We start from the raw sequence: 26,126 nt of genomic DNA, 5'->3' as shown, positions 1-26,126 counted from the left end.
CCCTTCCCCCCGTCCTTTAACTTTTCTAATTTTGTGAAAGAAACCAAGGAGGATTGGCAGCTGGGCACTAGCTGAAAATCTTAAGCCACTTTATTTAACACAAATTTGGGGCGGAAACAGAAATGAGACTCTCTAGCAGAATAGTTTAGAGTAGGGAAACCACACAAAATTATTTATGCTTGTCTCTTGGTTTGGGAAGAAAAGTAATTTTCTCTGTCTCACTGAATCTCGGTACTCATGCTTTTCAGGAGAACATCTACTTTTCCACCAATTAAAACCTTAGCACCTCTGAGAGTCACCTAGGAGCAGGGAGGTACCTTGGGAGGCCACCATGGCTGGGGGATGGACGAGTGTTGGGTTTATGTTATTGTGTCTGTTAGTACAGTTAAATAAAAGTAGGCAAGCTTTCATCAGGTCAGAAGCAGCAAATACCAAAATAAGCTGATCTTAACTATTAATTTTCAGTGTAGCTGACAAAACTCCAGGTAGGGCTTGCATTGGATTGTTTATGTGCTGTTCTGGAGGTTTTTTGTTTGTTGAATAGTGTGGTTCGTGCTCCAGGATATTGGCAGAGCCCTGTACCGAAACGGGGCAGTGCAGGAGGGTGCTGATGCACAAAAGCCACCTGAAATGTTGCTATATAATTCTTTTAAAACTTCACAACAGTTGCCCCTCTAAAGCCAGTGTTTTGGGGGAGGGGGGGTTAGGTGAGGCTTGACACTGAGCACTGCTGTCTTGAAGATTGGATATGATGGATCTAATGGAGCACTTTCTCCAAACTGTTTTTATTTCTTCAGAGCATTTGCGCTAAGCTGCAGTTAAGGTGGCTGGAGAACGGTTTTCCCCACCTCCAACGCCGGCCTCCCAGCACAACCCCACAGATGTAAAAACATCCTTAAGTCTGAATGAAGTCAGGGAGACTTAAGCACATGCCTGTGTGCAGTTTTGAATAGGGATAGAAGTAAGCCCAGACTTCAGTGCTTTCCCGAATCGGGACCTTCTTGTCCCCTTTGTGTGCGGCTCCTGGCGCCCTGTGCGGACATGGCTCTGCCGGCCAGGAGCTCTCCAGCTCCATCCATCCAGCTCCATACACCTGGCAGCCTGGCCCCCACCCCGGCTGGGGGGATGGATTTGCACCTTGGCTCCTGTACATGAAACTTTTTTCATGGACTCTTCCTTGTTAAGCTTTTTAAGATTCACTAAGCTGCTTGCTTTGTGGGGAAAAAGGAAGAATCCTCTTTGGATCACACTGTATTTTGAATATAGTTGCTGAATTCCAAGGACTAATCGTTTTGAAGGGCAGCATGAGGCAGCGTAGACAGCAGTGTATTTTCTGTGTTCCTTTATTTTACGTAACACCCCCCCCCCCCCCTTAAACCTCATTTCTCTTTCTACTGATACAATCCGTCTGTGCTCTAAAATGATGAAATGAGCAAACTTCTGGAAAGCATTTTTTTTTTTTTTTTTTTTAATAGAAAGCTCTCCATTTAAAGGACAGTTGTTTGGATTGTAATAAAAATAATCAAATTTCAATCCCCTATTCATAACCCTACAAGCCTCCTTGTGTTCAGAAGTCTGTGTGCTGACTTTTTGCTTGATAGAAAGCTAGAACTGTGCTTGCAAATTCTTGGTTTGTTTTTTTTCTCGCACAGCCCCCCTCCCTGGGTAACACTGCATAATAGAGGGAAACTCCACAGAAAGAAATGGGAAGAGACCTCCTACTGAGGGGTGCTACTTAAGATACAGATCATTGGCATTTACCAGCCATATAAAAACAATATTTTCCCAAACCCTCTGAGTCCTGCTCCACAGTTTATATAGCATAAGGCTGCAAAAGCCAAAAGTTTGGTGCAGCACATCCAAATGACCCCCCCCTTTTTTTTTCCCCAGATGCATTTAACTTGTTTTAATAAACCTCTGGCTTCATCTTTAATTCCAAATGAAGTGTTTTGATCTATACTTTAGTGAAGCTCTGCAGATCTATTGTGAAATCTTGACTTAAATGCTCACATGGTAGAAAAAAGGCATCTCTTCTGGCTAATATACTTAATGCTAGAAATACTTTGCTTTACGGGGCATCCATCACACTGCAGATTTGGTGATAATTTCAAAGACCAGAGCTTAAGTTGGAACAAACTGTCTGCATTTTAGTATGTTTACCTTTTTGTCTTTAAAAAATAAATCGGGATGCAGCAAAGAACGAAACAAATACCAATCAAATTTTAAGAACAGATTTTTTCTTTTAATGAGATATCAAGACTAGTCACTTTTTAAAACTGTGTTAATTACTAACTTGTGTTCTGATTAACTTCATAAAATATAAAGTGGAATCATTGTAAATGCTAAGGAAACGTGTATTTAGAGGAAGCACTTCTAGATGCATTTGTAAAAGCAGTACTTTATTTTTACAAAAATGGTTTAATAGCAGAGCAATACTGGGAAATGGAGCAGTTGCGTTATTAGCTAGTTTCTTAATCATGCATGAGAAAGCATCTAATGTTTAGGAGGTAGTTTCCCCACAGAAAGAAAAAGGAATTACAGAATTCCCTAGATCAAAATAAAACTAATTCAAGTAAGTTGCTTTATGGGAGTCCAGAGTCAAAGGAAACATCTGGTCCCGCGCCTTCTTAGCAGGACATGTGGTACATACTGCAGAGATGTCATCCGTGAGAGGCCAGGAGTATGGCTGGAAAAGCAGAATTAGCTTTGCTACCTATAAAGGGCATCTCATTTATATGGGAGTTATAAAAATGTGTATTGGTTAGAAAAGTCCTCGCTTTCTTTTACCTTAAAACAGCTGAGGTTGGGAGGTTTATTGAACAAGACAAATCTGCTCCAGCTGCTTTGATTTTTCTCAGATTGGAAAAATTTTAAAGCAGATGATGCTGTTTTCAGAATAATGATTTACAAAGCCTTTTATGTGCACAATGATAGGAAATCATCACGTTGTAGCTTTGCCCAGGTGCTAATTTTTCTTTTCCAGCCTGAATTTACATTGTTAAGAAAAGCACTACAAAAATAAGTTTCCATTCCTGAACCCTGTGTGGGTAGTGCTTCCAACCCTGACAGTCACCAAATAAATCCTTGTGATCTTTAAGAGAAATACATGAAATACGGTTAAACAAATCCACCTCTCCTTGCAAGAGCTTTTTTGCACAGTGGTTTAGGAATTGCTGTGCCTGTGTGGGGAGAGCACACAGGGGTTTTTTCACCCCCCCCTCCTTTGCACAGGAGCATATTCAAAAGCACTTTTTGTTGTTTTGTGAATAACCGTATTAAAAGGGGAGGAAGAGATGTTATCTGTCAGACCCTTTTAGTGTCATAGTACCTAACTTTGTATAGCCCATACAGAAGACTGCCAGGGATGCTTTTTTGGATCCTCTTGGAGTGCGGCTTTTCTTTTCAAGCCTCCGCGTAATGGACTCTTAATCCCCGGTATGCTTCCTGCCCTGGTAGAGATGTCTTTAGCCCAACATTCATTTTGTTTACCTTTTTTTTTTTAAAAAAAAAACTAAAACTCTTACAAGGCAAACCCCAGAATCTGCGAAAGACCTATAAGATATTTGTGAAATGGGCCATGACTGCTTATAATTTGTAGGAATAATTACAGCATGTAAGGAAGTCTGCATTTATTAGCAGCAGTGATGAAGCATGTTGTTAAGCACACAGTGTGTCACCAAAGCAGCAGGCTGCCGGGAGCCCAGAATGGCTTTCATTGTTAATTTGGAGCAGAAACAGTGAAGCATATCCTGAGAAGGATGCTAATGAAGGGACTGCCAGTAGTAAAATCCTAGTGACCTTTGTGCTTTGTGCTAATTTCTATTCCCCCTCCCTTCCCCCTTCTGCTTTCCCCCTGAGCTGCTATCTGGCCAGTTAGCCTGTGAATTTCAAGGTACAGTAGGGGTGTTGTCCGTGCCGGGGTGAGCTCCACGTGCCTCCCCCACTTCCACTCAAATCACAGCAGATTAAAGAGGCTTTTGTTGAAATATAACAGACAGACACACAGAGGCAGGGTTCAAATTAACTGATTATAAATCACTAGTTCACCTGAGAAGCCAAATCTAGAGCTGGCTAATGATTTGAAATTACTAGTCAATTGTTAAATTAATCCCCTGTTTTAAAGCAACTGGGAAATGTTTGACAGCTGCAAAGAAATAAATATTTATGCGTTTTCTGTAGAACCCGTGCTCTGCAGGGCTTGGTCGGGCTGTGTCCATGGAGAGGCAAAGGAGAGGTGGTAGAGCTGAGCTGTGGCATGGAAAGAGCCTGGTTTTTAAGATGGGCCCATTGTACTTGTGGCTTCCAGGTCTTGGCTTGAGAGTTGAGCTTTAAATTTGCAGCCACCTAAGGAAAAGGAGTCGAGAGTTGATGGTTCCCTGTTGTAACTCTCCTCTTCTTGCTCTGTTGTCTGCCTGGTGCTGGAAGTATTTTTGAATTGCTGGGTTAAGCAGTACAGGAAGGAGTTTACAGGCTTGTTCGGGAGTCGTCAGTAGAGTGAGCAGGGGGTCACGCAGCCAGGGCTGAGGTCTGGAGCTCTCAGACAAGAGGCTTTCAGCCGTTTTCACAGATTGAGCCCTACTGCTGTACCCAGTGAGAGCAGTGGGCTTGGTAAGTCTTTACAGGGCAGCGCTGCCCAATCCTTCTGGTAGAAACGTTACCCGTTTTCTGCGGAATAGTGAAGTGGGAGGGAGGGAGGTAAGGAGCATCACGGAGCACCCACGAGGCCTGCCCTGCTGTTGCTCTAATGCACTGATATCTTTCCTTTGCAGGGACTGTGAAGGTGAAGAGCTCTAATATACAAGTAGGCGACCTCATCATTGTTGAAAAGGTTAGCCTTTATGTGCACCTTTTCTGTGTAAAGTACTTTTTTTGCAAGACCATAGAAAATGAGATATTCTGAAGTCGTATTTGTTTTGCGATAGGCTTAGAATGTCAAGTGTTGAACACTAGTTACAAAGTTTAATCATTTTGCAGGGTTCCCCCTCCCCTGCCACCACCCCACCAAAATACCATCATTATCTTTACAAATGAGAGCAAATCTGTAGATACGCACCTATAACCTGATTTTTTCACTTACTTACACTACAGCAAGATAAAAAGTCTCCCTGGTCCTGTCTCTGACTGTTGGACACAGGTTAAATACCTGATACAAATGCAACATCCAGATGTTGCTTTGGGTGTAAACACCACAAGTACTGGGAGACACAGCGATCCATTTGTAGACACTGGTATGTACAGGTATATTTCCCCCTTTATGCAAGTTTATGTGTGGTGGGTTTATCTGCTGATTTTTTTTTTTTTACCCACACACTCTCTGTGCAAGCAGCTATGACCTCTAAAACCATTAGTATGAAATTATTCAATAAAAAATAAAAAAAAGAGAAGAATGGTAGCTGTAGATTCCAGATACGTGCTTTCTTGTAGCATGGGACTTCTTGAAAGGAAATCAGCATTGGTTTAAAATTTCTTCATACTTCTAGAATTACTCAGTAGCCCTTTTATAAACCCGGCCGTTGGTGGGTCTGGGTAGTGGGAGCTGGCACTGATTATTATTCTGCACTTGGAATTCTACAGGGAAGTGAGTTCAGGATTCAAAGCAAAATGAATACTGAGCTTCAGTTTGACAAAGAAATCCTCTTTCTCCTCCGTATCCCCTTTGCTTGTCACGGTGGGGCGGTGGAAGGCGGCTGCACACGCGTGCAGGGGTGTGCGCACAATAATGGCCTTTCTTCTCCTAACAGAACCAGCGAGTCCCCGCTGACATGATCTTCCTGAGGACGTCGGAGAAGAATGGTAAACATCTGGAACCAATTGTCCAGAGAGCCATTAACCTTTCACTGGTTGTTTAGAGAAAATTATCTTTTGGAAATGTGCAAGAAATAGATAATAGTAAAATTTCAGTGAGACAGAGAATTCAGATGCTTTTATGGGCCGCCACTTCTCAGGACGTTACGCTCTGGTTTTGTTTGCTAATCAAAGAACGTAGGTGGTTCAGTCCAGGGTAAATGTATTTGGTTGCATAACAGTTTGCATTTTAGATGCCATTCAGGTTGGTTTTGTTAAGTGTGGGATAACGAAATGTTTGTTCAGAAGGATTGTAAAACATAACTAATGAGAACACTTCAGATATGTTAAAGGTACAGTGCAGAGTCGCGCTGTGTTCTGGACTAGTGGGAGGAAATGAATGTGTGGTGCAAGAATATCATTCTTACATTATTAATACATGTTACTTGAAATGGGATCCTGTTTCCAAAGAAAGAAGGGTGTCCTAGATGTGAGGCCATTTCATGAGTTATAGATGTACCTAGGACAGATCTGGGAAGAGCACTGACTGGTGATGAACATCCGCAGGGTCCTGCTTCCTTCGCACTGACCAGCTGGATGGTGAGACAGACTGGAAGTTGCGGCTGCCTGTTACCTGCACTCAGAGGCTGCCAACTGCTTCTGTAAGCTGCCTTCGTACAAAACACTGTGCTTGGTAAACACGCGTCTCTGCTTCTCCCCAAAAATGGTCAGGTGCTTCAGTTAATGGCCTGTTCTGAGAAACAGGTTAGTGCGGCACTGTGCTGCACAGGGCTTGGTGCATGCTACAGATTGGCTTTGGCAAGAAAGAACTTAAGGGTAAACCAGCTCTTCCCAGCTCCAGGCAAGGTTTCAGGCTGGTGAAGCTGGGTGTCTGTGTGCCACATGGCTGTCACTGCAACGCTGTGCAGGTGGGCACCGGGCTTGGCAGCTAGGGAGTGAGCTTGCAGCAGGAGGTGCCTAATGGTAGGATGCTCCTATTTTCTTGTTCCTCTCCAGAGACCATTGCAGGGTACCAAAGGTGGTGGTACTTCTCAAATGCTTCCCTTTGTTCCTTGCAGTGCAGTATGCTCAGAGGCACAGCTCATACATTTTCATGAAATGGCTTCAGAAGCCGTGAAGTTTTCATCGCTCGCCTTTATGAAAGGAGGAGTGTCACCATGGAAGCTCTGCTGTGTGATCTGAAATAAGCATATAACCTCCATCAAACATGCTGTTCCCAAAATCTCTAGCTAAAGTAGTTTGTGTATTGTTTTGTTGTTTGGTTGGTTTTTTTATTATTTTAAAGAAAACAAGAAAAAGAAGGGGAAGTCGGAGTACCTACTTTATTCATGTTCTATCTGTAAAAAGTGCAAGAAGTTTATTTTATACAAAGGCTTTGAAGCAGTTCTCTATGGAGTGAATAGTTCATGCATGTGTAGGAATCAGCAGTGAAAACACTGTGTAGAATTGGTGTATCTTCTTGCCACCACAGAGCTGTTCTAGTGACACTGGCATACTGTACCAAATATTGAGTGATGGGGTGTTCCTTGATTGGCTTGGAAGACTAGTCCTCCAAACATCGCTGTGAAGTAATAAGTGCCTTAGGCTGTCTTGATTATTGAGGCTGAAATTTTTTTTATGGGGCACCGACATCTAAATAACTCCCAGAAGTCCCTCGGGTATCAGTTCAAGAAATGCTCTTCAAGACGCTGGTACACCAGTTTTTGTCTTAGACAGTTGGGCTCCAGTAAGTAACACGATTCAGTAATTAACTTGTTAAGTAACTCTTGCTCAGAGTATTTTGGTAGAAACATTTGCACATTATTAACATGTGGTTGTCTAACTGTCTGCTAAACCACGACTTTTATAGGACCTACTGCAAATCCGATCCTATGTGTATGCAGAAGAGCCCAATATTGATATACATAACTTCGTGGGGACCTTCACAAGGGTGAGTCTTGCTGACATGCTGGAAATCGTGTGTGTAGTGTTTGCTGTGCAAATCTGCTGAATGCTACCGGGATGCCAAGTCTTAATTCTGAGTCAGCTGAGTTTTTGCCTTCAACTGCATGCAGCTATGTGAACTTGGTTATATCTGCACCCTGTTTCAGGGGGCAGTAGTTCAGAGCTTCTGTGAAATATCACCCTTAAAAATACATATATCTTTTGACTTGCTAGGAAGATGCATGGCCTTCCTGGGGGAAAAGGTTGGTTTTTTCCTCTCTGGGATTATGAAAATTTTGAGAGCTTCATCTAATACCCTTGGGGAGCTTTCAGAAGACAGATGGTTTTGTAACAAGTAGGAGACAGTCAGAGCTCTTTAGAAGTTGTTTGCTGGTATTTGAGTTCAAAATTCTAGGGTTTGCCCTTCTATGTTTAATCTGGTTTAATAGTGCTGGCATGAAAGAGGAGTTTAAGCAGCTTGGGGAGGCAGTTCTTGTCTAAAACCTGCACAGACGTTCATTAACTTTCTCATGCGAAGGTACAATTACATAGAATTAATCTTTTGGTGCCTAAGAAGAATCGTGCTCTCTTGTTCTCCGGTGCGTACTGGGCAACTTTCCAGGCATCACTGAGCAGTCCAAACGGGTTCTCACTGACATCTTACAGTAGCAGGAGAAATGCTATTTATCCACACGAGCCAAGTGAGGGAACGTTTTTCTGCAGTCCCTGGAGAGCTCCTGACAAAACCCTTTTGCATTTCTGATTCCCAGGGCCCTTCGACAGGCAGAGGTATCTTTAATAGATTTCTCCCCCGTCCTCACCCCCCGACAGCTTTATTTCTATTCCACTGAAACGAGGCAGTCATGTTTTTAACCTAACCACAGATTTACCAGGGTGTATGAAATCCCCCAGCCTGTCCGCAGTCCTCCACAGCTCTGCCAGCATCCGTCTCGCAACACCGCTGTGTGGCTCTTGTCATCCACCGGTCTTCTGTATTACTGACAAATTTATTTATTTTTCTTTTTATTCCGTTGTAGGAGGACAGCGACCCTCCAGTAAATGAAAGTTTAAGCATAGAAAACACCCTATGGGCCAGCACGGTGATTGCGTCAGGTAAGATGGAGGCATGTGTAAATTTTTTTTGAAAAGGGAATATGTTAACAATTTTTAAAGGTCTTTTTGTAATGGAATAATAATCTCTGTCAGTTGGAGAAATTAGCAGTTGGAATGAGGTTTCCCACTTGTCCTAACACCTCTGGGGAGCTAAGCTGACATCTAATTGCCTGTTGGACATTCCTAGATGAGAAAGAATTGGAGTGGCCTTTGGGCACTTCTTTAGCATCTAGGACCAGAATAGCACTTAATTGCTCTCCACATTGACATCCTAATCTGTAACAGAAATGGTGTCAAATAGATTCTGGTAACAGAAGCTAAGATGAAAGATTTCCAGGTAAGTGCTCCCATTGAGTTTGCCTTATATACTTTTAAAGAGGAAAAAAAAAAAAATTCTTTGACCGATTTTGGCTTATACATATGATAAGCTCCCAAGGCCTGAGATTAATCAATGCCCTCTTGTAGAGGCTTGTCAAAGTAAAAGCCTTGTTCCTCCCCTGCCCAGCGTGCTTGCAAAGTTTGCAGGGTGGTGGCTGGAGGAGCGTGAAATTCTGTAGAACAGTTCTGGAAGAAACGTCAGATGGAGAAACTTGACGTTGTGGTACCAAGGAGTACATGGAATTAATAATAATAGGGAGGAACATGGAGGGGCTTTCCTGCCTCTTGTATGGAAGCTTTAATTTGTACCAGCTCTCCAGCCATTGCAGATCTCACCCTGCCGTGGCTGAGCCTAGCACGGGGGTCGTTACAGTGGAGTCCTGCTGAAGTCAAAAGTGAACGGTTTTTTTTCCCCAAAGGAGGGTACAGTGCACACTTTGCTCCGCCTGGTCACTACTTCAGTGCTGTCTGGAAGTCCTGGATGGTCTTGGTGTCTGTATCGGGGCATGCAGTGACCTCCTCTCTACCCAAGCGACCTTATTGTTTGAATCCATCCTCCCTTCTGAATACAAACAAAGTTACTTGCAGATAGACACCTTTGAGTGCGGTTAATGGGAAGAACGCTTGCAAATATTTTCATTATTTCAAATGGTTTGTGCAGTTGAGCCTGTTTTGAATGGCCGTAAAACAAAACACTCTTTTTATACATAGCAGTGTGCCTTCAAGCTTCCAGTCCTGGCAGGTTTTTCCTCTCATTTTCACTGACTTGATCAATATAATACTCAGTTTTGTTTCTCCTATGGTAATAATAAATAGCATGTTGTAGGTTATTTCTGTTAGGGAAGTGGATATTGTTTTGCTTCTTCCGTAAGTCAAAGCTGTCAGGTTGTGGTGGTGCCATCTCACTGGGGCAGCCTTTGCTTGTAAGAGAAAGCAGAGCAATGTGACTTTCTCCATCTGCTGTAGTAGGCATGGGTCTGACTGACTATTTGTGGTTGATTTGGAGTAGCTGGGCCATCTGCTGATTTGAATTGTGATGATCTTACCACCACCTGCCATCTGGCTTCAGTGATTTGTTGTTGTTTTTTTGGGTTTTTTTAAAGGAATGTTTCCCAGCATAATTTTAGAAACCACCTCTTTTGAATCAGTCTTAGTTAAAAATAATTCACTTGCAGCTTGTTAAAACTCTGATCATTAATGGGAGCAGGGGAATAGCAGAGTATAAAATAGCAATGTATTTGCAGTAGTGCTTTTTTTGGTGTTTTCTTACAGGCTCCTAAAACTTTCTAGTAAAAAAATCAGACTTTGGCAACAGCAGCTTTTAAACTCTTGACGGTAGATAACTTTCTTTATGGCTTTTTGTAAAGTCTTTAAGAGAAAGTTGTAGAAAACCAGTAATTTATGGTGCTAAACTGTATTATGTTTCTGCAAGAAGAAAAAGGAGAACTTTGCTCTCAGCTCTTTAGCAAGTGTGGGACATAGCATTAAAATACACTGATAAGTCTCCCAGCAGCTCCATCTGTTACAGTGAGGTAGGAGTTGGTACGATTTGCCTTTCGGTAGGAACAGCAATTAGACACATACTTAAAGTAAATTGTAGATTTTAAAATAAGGTAATTCTGTCTTTGAAAGCTGTTGAAGTTCCTTGGTTTTACTCTGATTGTGGCAACCTTCACCAATAAAGAACCGTAGCCCAGAGCACGGATTTAGTTTTGACAAAAATGAAGGACCACTATCTGGTGTAAGGCAAACTTCACCCACTCCTAAGTGGGATTCAGAGTGGTGGTAGAAAAACCAAGAAACTCTCTGTCCTTAGCAACTTTTGCTTGTCTCTCCCCCCTATAAATAAAAGGGGGTCAGGGAAAGTCAAGAGAGCAAGGCAGCTGACTTCTCTTCCCGTGCACAGTAGCTGATGTGATGCTGCATCAAGTCCCAGCTGCACAGGCAGTGTGGTCAAAGACTACTGACTTTTTGTAGAATGTCTTCTGTTCAAAGTCTGTGTTTTCATGAGTTTTATGTTTCAGCTACTGGCTTCTTTAGTTTCTGGTTGCTATTGCTTTTGAAATTACCCTGCTAAAAATCCTTCCAACTGTCAAGTCTTTGGATCCAACAAGTGCTTTTATAGAGGAAACAAATGGAGGTTGTTTTTCTTTAGCTGATGGCGTTCTGTTTTGTTTAGGTACTGTTGTGGGAGTTGTCCTCTACACAGGAAGGGAACTGCGCAGTGTGATGAATACTTCAAACCCAAGAAGTAAGGTATGGTAAGGAAACAGTCTTACAATAAAAAGAGCAGAAATGCATCATTTTCCAATACTTCCAAATGCTATGTGTACATACTATAGGGACAACCTCATAGGAATAATGATTCATATCTTCCAGCCTATGATTTAAGATTTCTTGTAGCAGAATCTGTTTATCCTTATTTTTTGATCCTATTATACACGTGTCTTCTCACTTGAAGAATGGTAAAACCACTGGGTTTTATATGGCTGTTATGAAATAGTCCCAGTTAGAATAGGAAAGCTAATTTTCTGCATTCTTCTATTACAGCAAAGCTAAGACAAGGTGTGGGGATGTTTCTGTAGTCTGCAGCTTTTGGTAGCATAAATCCTCTCACACCTCTTCATGCATTGCTTAGCTTCCAAAGGATGGAAGTCTTACTTAATAAGCTGGCAACAGTATTGCTTATACATTTAAATATGTTTGTAGTGTTTTAAAAGAGAAGTTGTCGACTAGTGGGGAATGGCTCTTTGGGTATGGCAGTTCATTCCCTTTGTGAATATTGCATTGAGTTAACTCGTGTCTCTCTTAATTCTTTAGATTGGTCTTTTTGATTTGGAAGTGAACTGTCTTACCAAGATCCTGTTTGGGGCTCTTGTGGTGGTCTCGCTTGTCATGGTGGCCCTTCAGCACTTTGCTGGCCGTTGGTATCTCCAGATCATAAGATTTCTCCTTCTGTTCTCAAACATCATTCCCATTAGGTAAAGTGATTGCTAATTCTTCCCCGCAAAATACTGCTTGCTTTGTGTCCTCCTCCATGCTTCTGGTAGGAACAAGCACGTAAGCTCTTATCTGTTCCTCACTTGACAACTAAGCAAATCTAGAAACAGAAACCAAATTACTGTTCAAACAGAAGAATTGCTTTGTTCTTTCTGCTGAATTTGTTCAACATCCTCACCCATTCATTGACTCTAACTCAGGCTGTGGATTAGTCATTTAAAGCCCCTTCTCTCAGTGTTTGGGCTACTTGGTTCCTTTGATAAGAGCAGAGCAAAAAAATGGAAAAGGAGGGTTATTTATACAGCATGGAGTGTAATAGGACCCAACTGCCTTTTAGAGGGGACTGAAACTTTCTAATATTAAATTGCACTATCTTCATAAGTAGATTGTTACTTTTGGTGTAGGTCTGGGATTCATTTCACTTCCATTTTTAACTTGCTGTCTGCATATCAATCACTCTGTCCTTACTTGTCTGTCTGTGTCTATTTTCCCCTTAAATTATATCTGTTGTTCTCAGCACAGTTTTATCATCTGTCTCTGAATTACGGCACCACTGCAGTGCAGTGCACAGCCCTCCCCATTTGCCACCCGACCACCCACTTTGAGTATACTTCTTCTGAAACACCCTCTTTGGCAGCTCAAATTCAGCATGGAAGACGTGTCCTCTCATTGCAGCATGGCAGTTCACAATGATTTTCTTCCAAAATTTGACTAGTGATACATTTTCTTTTTCCCCTTCCTCCTGCATAGTTTGCGGGTGAATCTGGACATGGGAAAAATTGTCTACAGCTGGGTGATCCGCAGAGATTCCAAAATCCCTGGGACTGTGGTTCGGTCCAGCACTATTCCTGAGCAGCTGGGGAGGATATCGTATTTGCTTACAGACAAAACAGGTATCTATGTGGAAGATACAGTTTTGAGTCGTGGTATCTTGTTGTTTCGATTTTGTTACATTTTTGGGCAGCCAGAGAGTATAATTTAAGATTTCTTTGGGCTAGAAGAAATAGGCATTTTCTGTCACTTCAACAATATGATATAATCAGGTTTTAAAGAAAAACTTTTTTTGTTGTTGTTTGTTTGTTCTGAATTCACTATCAGTAAGGTAGAACAGGAATATTAGGCTGTTTGAAAGAAGTCTTAAAATGTGCTATTAAACCAAAAGCTGAGGGTAAAAATCAAGGCAGCTTTCAGGGTTAGTTTTCAAAGCCGGGTGAAGATAGCTCACATGCAAGCAGAAGCTTACTCTGCTGCTGTCCTTATACTTTTAAAGTTGAGCTTGAATTCAGAAGACCAAAGCTGTAATGAGAAGCTTGGTCTGACATAAAATCCTGGTCCCATTCAAGTTGTTTCCAGTTTTCTTTGGTTCCAACAGAACCAGAATTACACTTGCAGCTCTTGCTGGCATTGCCTTTGGGGTGAATCTCATTCTTATTTACTGGCATGGTGGTGTGCACCACTACTTCCCAGGAGAATCAGCCTCAGGTTTGTTAACATTGTCTTTTTTGCTGGCCTCAGCCTTTGCTGGGAGCCTGGTGCAGTGACTGATTCAGCCTCTGGCCGTTTGTCTTGACCTGGGGGTACAGCAAGGGTGAGAACGTGTGCTGGGGGATAGGCGTGTTGGTTCCTGCTCCATGCCTGGTGCTGCTTCTGTTACAGGAACTCTTACACAGAACGAGATGGTCTTCAAGCGACTTCACCTTGGAACGGTAGCTTATGGCCTGGACTCCATGGATGAAGTGCAGAGCCACATATTCAGTATATACACACAGGTAAAATAAAATTGCATCACGTAACTCTTCGTTCACAAAACAGTTTTCCCGGTCACCGGTCTAACGGTGAATTGATATGGCAGGGATCTGCTTATTCATTATGACTTTTTAGAAAAGCCTGAAGGTCATCGGATGCTTAATACATAAATATTGTTATGATTGCTTATTACATTCGTAGATTGTTTCACATCCACCGGTCTTTACCTGCCATAGCACATGTGCGCATCTGCAAGTGTGAGTGTATGTGCCTGTGTCTTGTTACTCAGGTCTGACTGTAAAATAGCATATATCACTTGGAGTGACCACGGCATCTGCTTTGGTACAAACTTGACGCTGGGTAATGGTTAGTGGGTTAAGTTGCTGTTGGAAATGCGGGGTGCTGGGGCAATAATGAAGGAAGAGACACCGTCAGTACTTGGTAAGCAGGGATAGAGAGCAGTGTGCCAGTATTGCTGCTTTAGGCCTGATGGTTAAAAAAGAAAATGGTAAAAGCGGGATACTTTCACTAATGCACCCACGATCTTATGTGGTGCATAACTGACATCTGCTTTGAGAACTATCTACACCTAAAGGCGGCAGCAAAGTCGACATTTAAGTATAGAACAGGAAAATCCTGTCTGGGGAAGTCTCTCCCTTGCATTCCTCTTCTCAGTATCATGGGATGCGTCAGCATCTAAAAAGCCTTCATCTCTGTTCTTAAGACTTATATTTCAGCTTTGTATGATAACCAGGTAATGCTGTGTGCCTTGTCTGGGTCAACAAACTGTTTAGCGTGTTACCGAGGGCAAGATGCTTATACATTGAAACCTTGTATAGATACGTGCACTTCCTTTGTAGAACAAGGGATGAGGTTTTACTTAGTAACATTACTACCTTTAGGGAAAAAAAAAGTCAGCTGTCTGTGGCTGATATTCCAGCCACCCCTCTAAATGATACTTACAAAAGATTTAGGAATCATCGCTAATTATGTAGTCAGGGGAGCATTATTTTTCATTTTCTGTTAATAACCATTCTCTCAACTGCAGCTAGAAATAATTTCTTTGTGACCTACTGACAATTTTTTTTCTTTTGTAATATGTGATTCTGGAGATGCAGTCTGCAGGCATTAGTGATGGGTTACTACTCCTGTGTCATGTGTCAAGCGTTTTCCTTTCTCCATAGTTGTGGAATTGCTTCATTCCTATGGAAAACACAGAAGTACTTTGCAAAGTGCCCGTGCTTTTCCTTGAGCCTGCACACCCCATGCAGGAACTGGGGTTTTCATGTCACATTGTCTTTGCTTTGCTCTAGAGATTTTAGACTGAAGTACGCTTTCTATACCCCCATGAACTGAAAGTGAAGCCAGCATTCTGGCCTGGGAAAAGGCACCATCTACTGTCAATGGGATCTTTATTTTTGGATTTTGTTCGTGGTGGTCTGAAGATGCACAGCAGGTTTTCTTGGCCTCAGTGATCCATTTGGTGGTGTAGCTCTTCCCTGCATAGACTGTCGGGCTGCAATGTGCTTTTAACTAAGCATATGGTAGTTGATAAATACCTGGTATTTTGAGTAATTATCTTTTTCACTGGCATCTGTCTCAGGTAACTTGTCACTCCTTTGGCCACCTCTCTCTTTTTCTCTCCTCTGCTTTCACAGCCTTCTTGGCATCTGGTTCTTCTCTTGGAGTTGAGACCCTCAAATGACTGAACTGTACTTAAAAAACAGACTTCAGATCCATTTTCCCTCATTTTGTACTCAAATCTCCAGAAAAAACCTGACTGTTGGTTAATTATTTGCCAAGGTATTCAATATTTGTCAAGAATGTTTGGGTGACCACCTGGTCCAGTTTGTGGCTGGTACGTCACATCAGTCTGCACCTCTGCCAAGGGTCTGTGCTGGTTGATTTGGTTAAAACCCGTTGCAACGGTGCTGATGAACAGCAATATTAAATTTGAAGATCTTACGCATCCTAACCACAGTGTGTGGAAAAAAGCATGTGGAATTACACTGGTAAAGGTTATGTCTCATAAAACATGTATAATTACCAAGTAAGGTTCCTTATAATGAGAAGCATTTGCTGGCAATGATTCATTTTGAACTGTAGTTCTTATTCTTTGCTCTTATTTTTACCATGTTGTGGCCTTTGACCTGGAAGCGAAACTTTTGTCCTCTTGACACTAAAGGTTAACAGAGCAGGAAACTGGATCACTGTGTGTCCCTTCTTCAACCAGGATAATTTAGTAATTGTGCAATTATCCCAAGACTCCCATTCTGATACTAAAAATAGTATTAAAAATTAAATGAATGTCATTAAGGTTTTTGAGGTCCATGCGAGTCATCTGTTTTCTGGTTTCAGCAATTATATTCCGTTGCACATGAAACTAATTGACTTTCAATTTTCAAAGCCACTGGTCTTTTGTGGAGCAAAAAGTGGTTTCACTGAGTCTTCTGACTTTGGTCTTTCACAAATCAGTGTTCGGTGGATCTGCGGCAAAGGGTCCTGTTCCAACAGCTTAGGTAAATGTTTTGGCACTTCACCAGTAAGAATAATAAAGAAGATGAATTATGCTGGGGTGTGTTCCCTGTGATGGTCTGAGTTAAGGTGTAGGAAGAGTGCATCTCACTCCTGGGGGCGTAAGAGGCTGCACAGCTGCTGTATGTATGGTCTTCACTGAAGTGAAAACTTGATTTAAAACTCCCTCTTCTGCAGTAAGATTTAATTTGGCTTTCCTTTTTTCTAAGCAATCTCAGGACCCGCCTGCCGTGAAGGGCCTTACCTTGGCCACCAAGGTGCGTAAAACCATGAGCAGCCGAGTGCACGAGGCGGTGAAGGCAATCGCGCTGTGCCACAACGTGACGCCGGTCTACGAGTCCAACGGGGTGACGGACCAGGCTGAAGCCGAGAGACACTATGAGGACTCCTGCAGAGTCTACCAGGCCTCCAGTCCTGATGAGGTCGGTATCTGTTTGGGTGTATAACAATATAAATACGACCTTGCTTGTGACTGAAAACAAAATCAAATCATTATTTGGTGAAAGTACTCCAGTCTAGTGAAGGGGATAATATTTTAATGCATTTATTGCACCGATAACCCATCAACAGAGTGTAAGTGCCCTCTCAGCTGATAGGCTTCAGCCAAATCTGCCTGAAGCTACAGAGCCACATGGTGGCTGAGATCTGGCTGTTTTATCAGCCCCTGCATCGCAGGGTTTTGCTTGTGTTTCTGCACCTTTTGTCCAAGGTATATTTTGCACTTCAGTGCCCTGAGTCCCTTTGACCACACTGGTCAGTCGTAGGCAATCTGGTCTTGTTTGGTGTGGGGGGGGTGAATTGTGGGTGGGGGTTAGAGCACCCCCGTAAGTCAGCTTGTCCCTGATCTGCAAGGTGTTCGAACTTCCAGACCAAGTGAAAAGTTGTAAATCACACTGGGTAGTACTGCTAACCCTGGGCATGTCCCCTCCATGCAGGACAGACCCAGAGCCCCGATTAGTTCTGCCGAGGGAGCGAATTGCACAAGAGTTTGGCTGGGAGCAAAGCTGCGCCCTGCCGGTCCTCTGGCAGCACCCAGCCCGCCAGGGCTACGCGGGGTGGTGAACTAGAGAGAAACTTTATGGCTCCCTGGAGACCTGCTCGAGACTTTTCCTGAACACTTGAGAGAGCAGGTTTAAAACAGGACTTATGATTAAAGTGCTCTTTGCCACCCTCTGCAAAATTTGTAAAATCTAGTTGCGGTGTTGGTTCCTTCTGTGAGAAAGACGGGAGGAATAAAATATGGTTTTGTGTATTGGTTACACTTCTTGGATACACCTTTTTTGGTGCAACCAAGGTAAAACAATTTGTTTTCTATTGATTTGTACAATTATACTTGCTCGGTGCCATTGAAAGAGTCTGGAGTTTGAAACTTCCCATAAGAATCCTGTTAACAGTATGAGATCATATCGCCCATTTGACTACATTTGAAGGGTTCTTTCATTTATTGCCCCAAATAAAACAGATTTGCCTCTCATAATAACCTTTTCACCTTTGACATCAGAAGAGAAGCTGGCTTTCCTCATTGTTAGAGGTGAGAAGTTGTTTGCATAGAAATCAATTTATTCGTTAGAAGCCCAGCTGTGTGAGGATTTGGAGGTTGTTGCATCTCTTACTGAACGACTGGCACACAGAATGAGTTTCCATATTTAATGTACATTCAAAATATTCCCTATAGTGCTTTTCTTCCAAAGTTAGGCAATTCATTCACTTCATGTAATGTGGTCTTGTCTGTACTATACAAAAGCTGCATCTCTGCTCCCCTCTGCCCCTCCCCCCCCCCCCCCCCCCCCCGCACTGATGTGCCTACAGTGACAACAAGCACTTACACTGGTGAGCAGTGTGCTGTGTCCTCTCCCACCACATCATCTAGGTCACTGCTTTCCTTACCTGCTTTTCTCCTCTAATGTGTTGCTCTCCCCTGTAAAGACAGCTTACAGAAAGCAACTGCCTTTGAATTGAAATGAGTTCTGAATGATTTCCAGATGGTAACTTTTGTGATCTGTGTTTAAGTTGGGGTTTGGTTCATGTTGGGTTTTTTTTTTTTCTTCCTAAAGCATTTAATGGCTATTTTTGCACAGATCCTCTGTGAATTTACATATATACTGTTGGTATATAGTGAAATCAGTGAGTTTTCTTTTCCTTTTTCACTTTATACTGTTCTGTCTTTAAAATATTTATGCAGCAATTTGCCTCAAATACCCAAGGGATTATTGTTTGTTTCGCTGTAGCACGATAACTAATCCTTCCAAGATTATTGTTTAAATTCTTTTTTCCTTTCTTGTCGTGTCTTAAGTAGAGAATTACAGCGGGTTCAGAAATCAGATATGCTTTGCTGCATGGAGGAAATCTTGTCTGTAGGTCTTAGATATACAAATATTGTTTAGACGTGCTCTGTGTATGTCATACTAGATGGTACAAAATGCACGATCAGCACAAGTCGAGTCCTTGAGAGGAGCGATGCTGTTAAATAACATTCCCTGTAGGGGAATGCTTTGGACTCCTGTTAAAGCCAGCCTTTGAAATTCTATATCAATAAAATATTGCCATGGCAGGGAAGGTCAGTTTATGAAATGAGTACAAAAACTTGTATTCTCTTTACTTTAACAGCAAGGGTAATTTCTACCAGTTGGCATAGGATTCATTTCCTGTAACAGAAAGCAGGATTTCCTAAATTTGTTTCCTGTGCGCACTGCCATTTAGAAGTCTTGAAGTATCTTTATTCAGATATCGGTTACAGCCTTGGGGCTCTGCAAGCCAGTTGTCAGTTGTAGCCTTACAGTAACTAACAGGGGAAATGAAATAGATATAATCTGATCAGAGATAAGAGTGCCTGGGATTCCTGGGCAAACAGTCTTTAACCCCGACAACCCGCTGCAGCTGCCAGGACATGAAAGGGTGCACCGATCAATTGGTTTCTGCCTGTTGTCTGTCTGCCTAGGCAACCCTAAATGGGACGTTTGTAGAGCAACTCATGGCACAGAAGGATCAATTTGTCTCTTTAGAATGAAATTTATTAGTCGATATAAACTTCAGTGGCGGCTTGGGTAATTTAATTGTCGGAAAGAGCAAAGTTTGGGGGATGGCGTGCTGAGCTGCTGTGGCTGCCGTGCTCGCGAACGCGCAGATGTGTATCTGACTTGGCCTGCACGGAGCGGCAAAATCCTGGAGTGCGCTCAGGGGCTTTATTGATTTCCCCCTCATCAGTGAGCATGGGCTCCCTTGAAGGTGTTTGAGGGATTTCAAGCCTGCTTTTAAATCTCCTCAGTTTAAGCTGCAAACATATTTTTGCACCTCTAACGTTTCTGACTGAGAGCACCTCTGGTTATCTGTTTGCACAGTCAGAGTAAACCTCTTCCATCTCGCACCAGGCTGGGAAGGTACTCCCCATCCCGGGCTGCCCAGACCCGCCACAAGAGCTAGGGGGTTTTCTTTTGTTACCCTTCCCCTTCCATTGGCAAACCTTTTTGTGGTCTGTTTCGGCTGGCGTTGCGTTAGCTTGCAGCGTGTCACGTGCGTGATGCAGCACCTCCAACGTGCTGCTCATCCAGCTGTTCCTCTGCGCAAGGCTCTTCTGTCAGGAGGTTTAAATGCTTCCTGACATAGGCTTTGAGTGAGACACTGGCAGGGAAGGAGGGAGGAGGTGTCTGTGAAAGAAAATAGCAAAGGATATGCCATAACGGGCTGAGATGGGAGCAGGGAGCTGTATCTCCAGGCGTTTGCAGCTCTCCAACATGGGCGAATCAACAGCCGGTGCTGTGCACGCTGGATGTCACATAACATCATGCTGTGAAATATTATTGATAATTATTTTTTAACCAAACTATTAGAAACCCAAGCTCCATCTCTGCTCGAGGAGGTTGTTAGGAGGATTATCTGACTGCACACTTTAATGCGCCAAGGGTGGCTTGAAGGAACTTTTTCAAAAGATAAGCTTGAAAGAACCTTTGATTTGTTGTAATCTTTGTGAATAAGCTTGCAAAAACTTGCTAATATTAAACCAAATATTGATTCAAATTGATTTAAAGGTCTTTCAAGGCAAAGCCAATTCAACTAATTTTTTTTTTCTTATCTGGTGATTCAAGTCTACTTTATGGAAGGAAAAGTTTATTTTATGTTGTCTTTTAAGCCTAATTGTGGATGAAAGGAAGCTGAGTTCACAAAAGATTCTCCAATTAGACCCTATTGTATCAGTTAATCTAGTAAAATCTTGACTCAGTGCAAGTATTTATAGGTTCCGTTTTTATTTGTATCTCATATATGTGATTTCCCCAAATAAATTCCATTTTCTTTTCTAAGGTATTTGCGGTCATTCAAGGCAGTAAAGGCAGAACCTGAAAGGCACAAGGGATAATTAACCTTGAAGTCAGCAGCAACCATGTGCCCAGCACTCTCATGCTTTTGAAAATGTCACTGTAAAATACTTACAGTATTTCATGTCTGTTTTGAGAAAATATCCCTTGATCCTTTCTGGAGGCCAGTGATACATGGGCTCATGTCAGCTGCTGCTCCCATCCGTTACTGCTGAGACAGCTTCTGGAGTTAAAGCCCTGGATCTCAGCAGGCTCGGTCTTAGATGGATGTGTCAGCTGAGGTGGGGATTCTGGGGGGACTGTCAGGGAGGCAGACTAAAGGTTTTGGTCTTCTGTCATGACTCTGGTTGTAATCTAGTGAAAGCTTGTAAAGAATTAGGTGTTGCAGGTCCTTAAATACTGGAAACTGCCATCAAAATGATACCCACAGAAGTTCAATTAAAGGAGTTCCGGTGTGTGCCTGGAAAAATCTGGGGTTTGTTTTAGGTTTTTTGTTTGTTGTTTGGGTTTTTTTAATGTTTGGGGAAAAGGGGTTCTCTGCTAAAAAGTATCTGAGCCAGCCTTCATCTGTCTTGCTGCTGAGTACAGAGGTTGGAAGTTGTCGATGCACTGTTACTACCGAAGAGATAAGAGTAGAACACAGCTCATTTTGTTTGCTTGCTTTTTTAATATGAATTTTTAATGTGCCCTGCATTAGTGTTTTTGGCTTTGATATTGTAAGCTCAGGGTGAATGCATCGTTTTGAATTCTTGATGTCATAAACAGCAAGCTGGGAAATAGCACATCCAAAAAGTAAGCGTTTGTGAAGAAATTTACGTGGTGTAGAGGTTAGGGCACCCCAGCCTGGACAGAGGGTACCAGTGCCTGCCCTTGCTGAGGGCATCCCTTCAGGATGCGGCAGACGAAGGCAGGGAGCTGAGCACCTCCTGCTGAGAGTCTGGGACAGCCTGGCAGCTGAATCGGACAGGAGCTGGGCTGCCCAAACCCCAAAAATAAGGTTAGTAAGCTTCTAACTTGAGGAAAAGCTGGCTTGGAAGAGCCCTATTAGGAGCACCAGCATTATGAACAGATCCATACTATAGCACCAGGAATGCCTAAGGAACTTCTTCGCAGCCCCCACCTGCTATCCTTCCCCCTCCCCCGGTGCTTCTCGGGGTGGTGTGGCATGGGCTGGCTGCCCTCACCGTGGCCTTCTCCTGGCAGGTGGCCCTGGTGCAGTGGACCGAGAGCGTGGGCTTGACGCTGGTGGGCAGGGACCAGTCCTCCGTGCAGCTGAGGACACCGGGTGGCCACATCCTGAACTTCACCATCCTCCAGATCTTCCCCTTCACTTACGAGAGCAAGCGCATGGGGATCATCGTGCGGGTAAGTGGCTTCGGGTCAGCCCTCGTGGCTTTGTGAATCTCCTGCTAATGCAGCGTGGAACACATCCACCACCGGCTCTCAGCTGTGCTGTGCGCCCTGCCTGAGATGTGCCGCTTCTTCTGCCTCAGGCGGGAAGCTGGTGCTCTGGTTTGAGCTAATAGCATCTCCTTGCTGGGTTTGGGTAGCGATACATCCTTTTCCTTGGCCGTGTTGGACGGTAAGTGCTGTAGCGCCCTGGGACATCTTCAGTTTATTAATCTTGGGTCCCTTGCTCAAAATAATGAAGGAGCCCAGGCTTCGGGCACTGGGGCGTGTGTCTGTGTCTGTCCCCTGCAGCTCTAGCTTCTTCCAGCTGCTCCTTCCTGCTCACAGTTATAATTTGCGATGTACTCGGGGGTGGGTTTCTGCTGTACAGCTGCCTGCGTAGTTTTGTGCCTGCATCGTCAGGGACAGTGGCAGGTTGGGGACAGGTGTCCAGCCAGCACTGCCACCAGCCGTGGAAGTGGCTCCTTGCCACCAATGCAGCAGGGCCTCCGGGGTGGTGCTGGGGGAGAAGAGGGAGCTGGAGCCTTTCCCTCCGACTGTGAAGCCAAGGGCCCCGGGGATGCAGCGGGATGTTGGGAGAGGATTTTTGCTGCAAGTGTGCAAGGTAGAAGGAGCTGTAGGAGGCACTGGTGGGGTGTAAGAGCAGTAAAATCTGAGTGTTTTGTCTGTGTGCGCTGAACGAAGGCTCAGCAGCTTTGATAATCAGCACAGGTGCCATGTTACCTCTCAGGTAAGGCTGTTTTTTTCAGGAAATCTTGAAGGCAGCATTGACAGCAAAAGAAATAGTCACGGTTACCCTGTCCCATAGGACCCGAATTCTGTGTCCCTTCCCCCAGTGGCTGACACAGCGAGGAGGAAGAGGAGCTCGGAAGGGGCAGGACTGCTTTCTCCAGGGGAGCAGGCACAGCAGCGTCTCAGGGAATCTTGAGCTGACTTTGAAACCTTGCTCTGTGTCCCTGCGGTTTTCTTTTTGTCTGTCCAAAAGCTCCTGCCCTTCCCGTCATGCCCATGCTGGGGGGGGGCTATACAATGCGCTGAGGCTGTGAGTCAACCTGGGTCACAAGTGCTTTCCCCACCTCGGGGTCAGCCAGGAGCAGGAATCCGAGCAGGTTCACGGGTCCAGCTTACACTGCATCACCAACGCAAATGTGGTGGAACAACAGGGGGTGACGGAGGTGGCAGCAAGTGGGAAGGACAGAGGGGATCCCCACAACAAATAACTGGGATATTGTTAGTGGTTTTGTGAAAGAGCTCCCAGATCTCTCCCAGGCATTGAAAGTCCTCTCAGACCCTGTAGAAGTACAGCACTACAGGGGAAACGCTTGTAGCTGCAGGGAACTGTGGAGATTTTTTTAAAAAATCTATTTAACAGAGCCTGCAGCTGTGCTGAGAACATGGTTTTGTGAGCAGGGTTTGGAAATAGCTGAGTTAAGGTAAAAGGGTGCATTTGTGCAAGTACCTTTATCATCATCAGCAGGCACTGTGCACGTTAAATACATGCCCAGCTGAAATTGCATGTGTAACTTTGTGTTTTTATATACAAATAGAGTATAAGGTTGGAGTCTTAGAAAAAAAAATCACATTAAAAAGAAGAAAGTGTGGGTGCTAAAACAGTTGAGATCAGCTGCCACCATTATCATCATTAGTTTTCGAGATAGTGCTAGACAATCAACCTTAGTAAGGTAAACAAACGTAGACATGGTGAGGCACTTCCATTTCCCTGCGAAGCAAACAAGGTGAAGCAGTCTGAATACTTCTTTTGGAGATAATTAAAACATCCTTGCTATGTTTTTTTTTTTAATGAGAGTACAGACAGATAATTGGTACCAGGAATCTAAAACATGAGTATGAAACCTATAATCCAGGGCAAAATACAATTTGTTGTATCATGTCGTGGGATCTGCAGCTTTGTTATTTAGGGTGGGGAGAACAAGTATGATAGGTGGGTTTTTTTCTTTTTTTTTCTTCTTCTTTTTTTTTTTTCTTCCCCTTCTATTCCCCCATTTACTTTGTGGTACTGGGTTGCTGCATGTTTGGTTTGGGTTCTCTGGAAATAGGGTGTAAAAATGCTTTCTGCGTCGTGTATTTTAAGTTAGGACAGCAGGAGGAATAGCCTTTGGTTTGAGTTAGAAGCAGTTGGGGTCAGTACTACACACGTGCGCCTGCTTCATCGGTAGCAGATTAATCGGTAGCTTTGTTGGCTGATGTTTGGTATCTTCACAAGTCTCAGCTTCTCTGGACCCCTGGAAGAGCACAGTCCTTGTCAGAAACAGCACCGTGAGGGGATGATGTGAAATGGAGCAATGCAGGGTTGCGTTCATCAACAACCAATATTATGGAGAGCTTCAATATTCCTGTTACCAAGACATTTGGTGATAAAAATGGAACTGTGATACGTACATATCATTGCTTTCACAAACCCATGAAGGACAAGCTGTGTTTAATGCAGATTGAAAATCATTAAACCTCATGCAGATGGCTGTATTTGTGTTACCCTACCTGAGTATTTTGGACCTGGATCTCCTGTTGCTCAAGAAACTGCTTTTAAGTTCTGGATCACACACCACTGTACTGTGCAGGGGGGGCAAATTTGTATTTCAAGTTGTTCCAGGGTTTGGAATATTAAAACATGCCCAAGGGCAGGAATGTTAGTTGAAGTGGGCTGATAGGCTGAGCATGTACAAAGTAATCGGTGTGTTCAATCTGCAAATCTAGAGATCCAACCGAATGCCACTGAACGTCAAAACAGTCATCAGTCTTCCCACGAGCAAACATCTCGTGCCATGGGGGATAGCTGCAACACGTATAGTGCATGTCCATTTAAATACAGCAAGTGTAAATACTTCAGGTTAATTATTTTTGTAGTGAAAATGATGTGGAGACTTCAGGCAACCTTTTCAAGACCTAGAATAAAAATATTAGCAATAAGAGGGAGGGATACACAACCTCCCTCCCCACTGCGTACTGTAAGTGCAACTTCTGATGAGATGCTGTGTTATCAAAGGTGTAAGAAGTGGGCTAAGCATTGAAGCCAGGGTATGCTTCATTACATTGTGTTTATACACTCCACAGAGAAGTGGATGCCCTGAAGTTTTCTCGTGTAAGTGGAAAAGATTCCTCTTTTTGTTTTCCTCTTTGGTTTAAAGCCTATTCCTTTTAAATTACCTGTTATCTACATTCTGCACCATTAGGAAGAAAACGGTTTCTATTTTGCATTTCTGTATTTAAGAGTATTACTGCTGCCAAACCAGCAAAACTCCCACTTGTGGTCAGTGAGAGCACCATCAAGCCCAGAGCCTGACTGTCAATACTGTTGATAGAAGCACTGGCCCCTCTCTGCTGTGCTTGTTAATTGTCTGTCTTTTATTTTGCAACCACTGAGCTGCTGCTAAGGCACTGAGATCAGCTCCCGATTTATGTACCTGTGCAGAAGTAAGGTTTGAGGAGCAGATGCTGGCTGCCCGGGTGTTACTTTGCCACATTCCTGTATACTCCAAAACAATAACTTCAAGCAGGGTTTTCATTTTCATCTTAAAAAAGAAGAGTTTATAAATAGGTAATTGTCAAATACAATTTTCTTTTATTACACATACATGTATGCGTGTGTAGGCACTCCATCTGGTTTTGATCCACAACTTGCAAGGTGTTTACCTCTTCAGTCAACCTTCTAAAACTGTGCTGCTTGTTTAAAAAAGCAGAAATAAGGGGAGGGAAAGTCGTGTGAAGTATCCAGAAGGCAACAGGCACAGTGAGCAGCTGGGGAGGGGAGGGAAACGGCAGAATGAAGCTGCACTCAGGACTGAGCGAGCAGAATTCAAATGGTTTTCTGCTCATCTGTACAGGGACTGCCCATTCTTATAAACTGCAATTTTTTTTGGCTAGTGGGAGCCATTGCAATTGCCTCGC

The 26,126-nt window shown here is 43.3% G+C and overlaps 1 protein-coding gene across 1 annotated transcript in view; it reads left to right on the top strand.

Annotated features, from left to right (window-relative positions):
- The window catches only part of ATP9A (ATPase phospholipid transporting 9A (putative)), a 63,602-nt gene that overhangs the window by 17,239 nt on the left and 20,237 nt on the right, over positions 1-26,126 (top strand). Inside the window, exons 5-15 of the mRNA XM_055722286.1 lie at positions 4,770-4,828; positions 5,742-5,793; positions 6,352-6,446; positions 7,655-7,735; positions 8,766-8,841; positions 11,399-11,475; positions 12,040-12,200; positions 12,970-13,112; positions 13,876-13,988; positions 16,710-16,922; positions 22,014-22,175. Coding sequence (XP_055578261.1) covers positions 4,770-4,828; positions 5,742-5,793; positions 6,352-6,446; positions 7,655-7,735; positions 8,766-8,841; positions 11,399-11,475; positions 12,040-12,200; positions 12,970-13,112; positions 13,876-13,988; positions 16,710-16,922; positions 22,014-22,175 — 1,232 coding nt within the window. The remainder of the gene's footprint in view (positions 1-4,769; positions 4,829-5,741; positions 5,794-6,351; positions 6,447-7,654; positions 7,736-8,765; positions 8,842-11,398; positions 11,476-12,039; positions 12,201-12,969; positions 13,113-13,875; positions 13,989-16,709; positions 16,923-22,013; positions 22,176-26,126) is intronic.

The sequence above is a fragment of the Falco cherrug genome, chromosome 10, assembly GCF_023634085.1.
Source record: "Falco cherrug isolate bFalChe1 chromosome 10, bFalChe1.pri, whole genome shotgun sequence".
Lineage (NCBI taxonomy): Eukaryota > Metazoa > Chordata > Aves > Falconiformes > Falconidae > Falco > Falco cherrug.
This window is presented reverse-complemented; position numbering and strand designations above follow the sequence as displayed.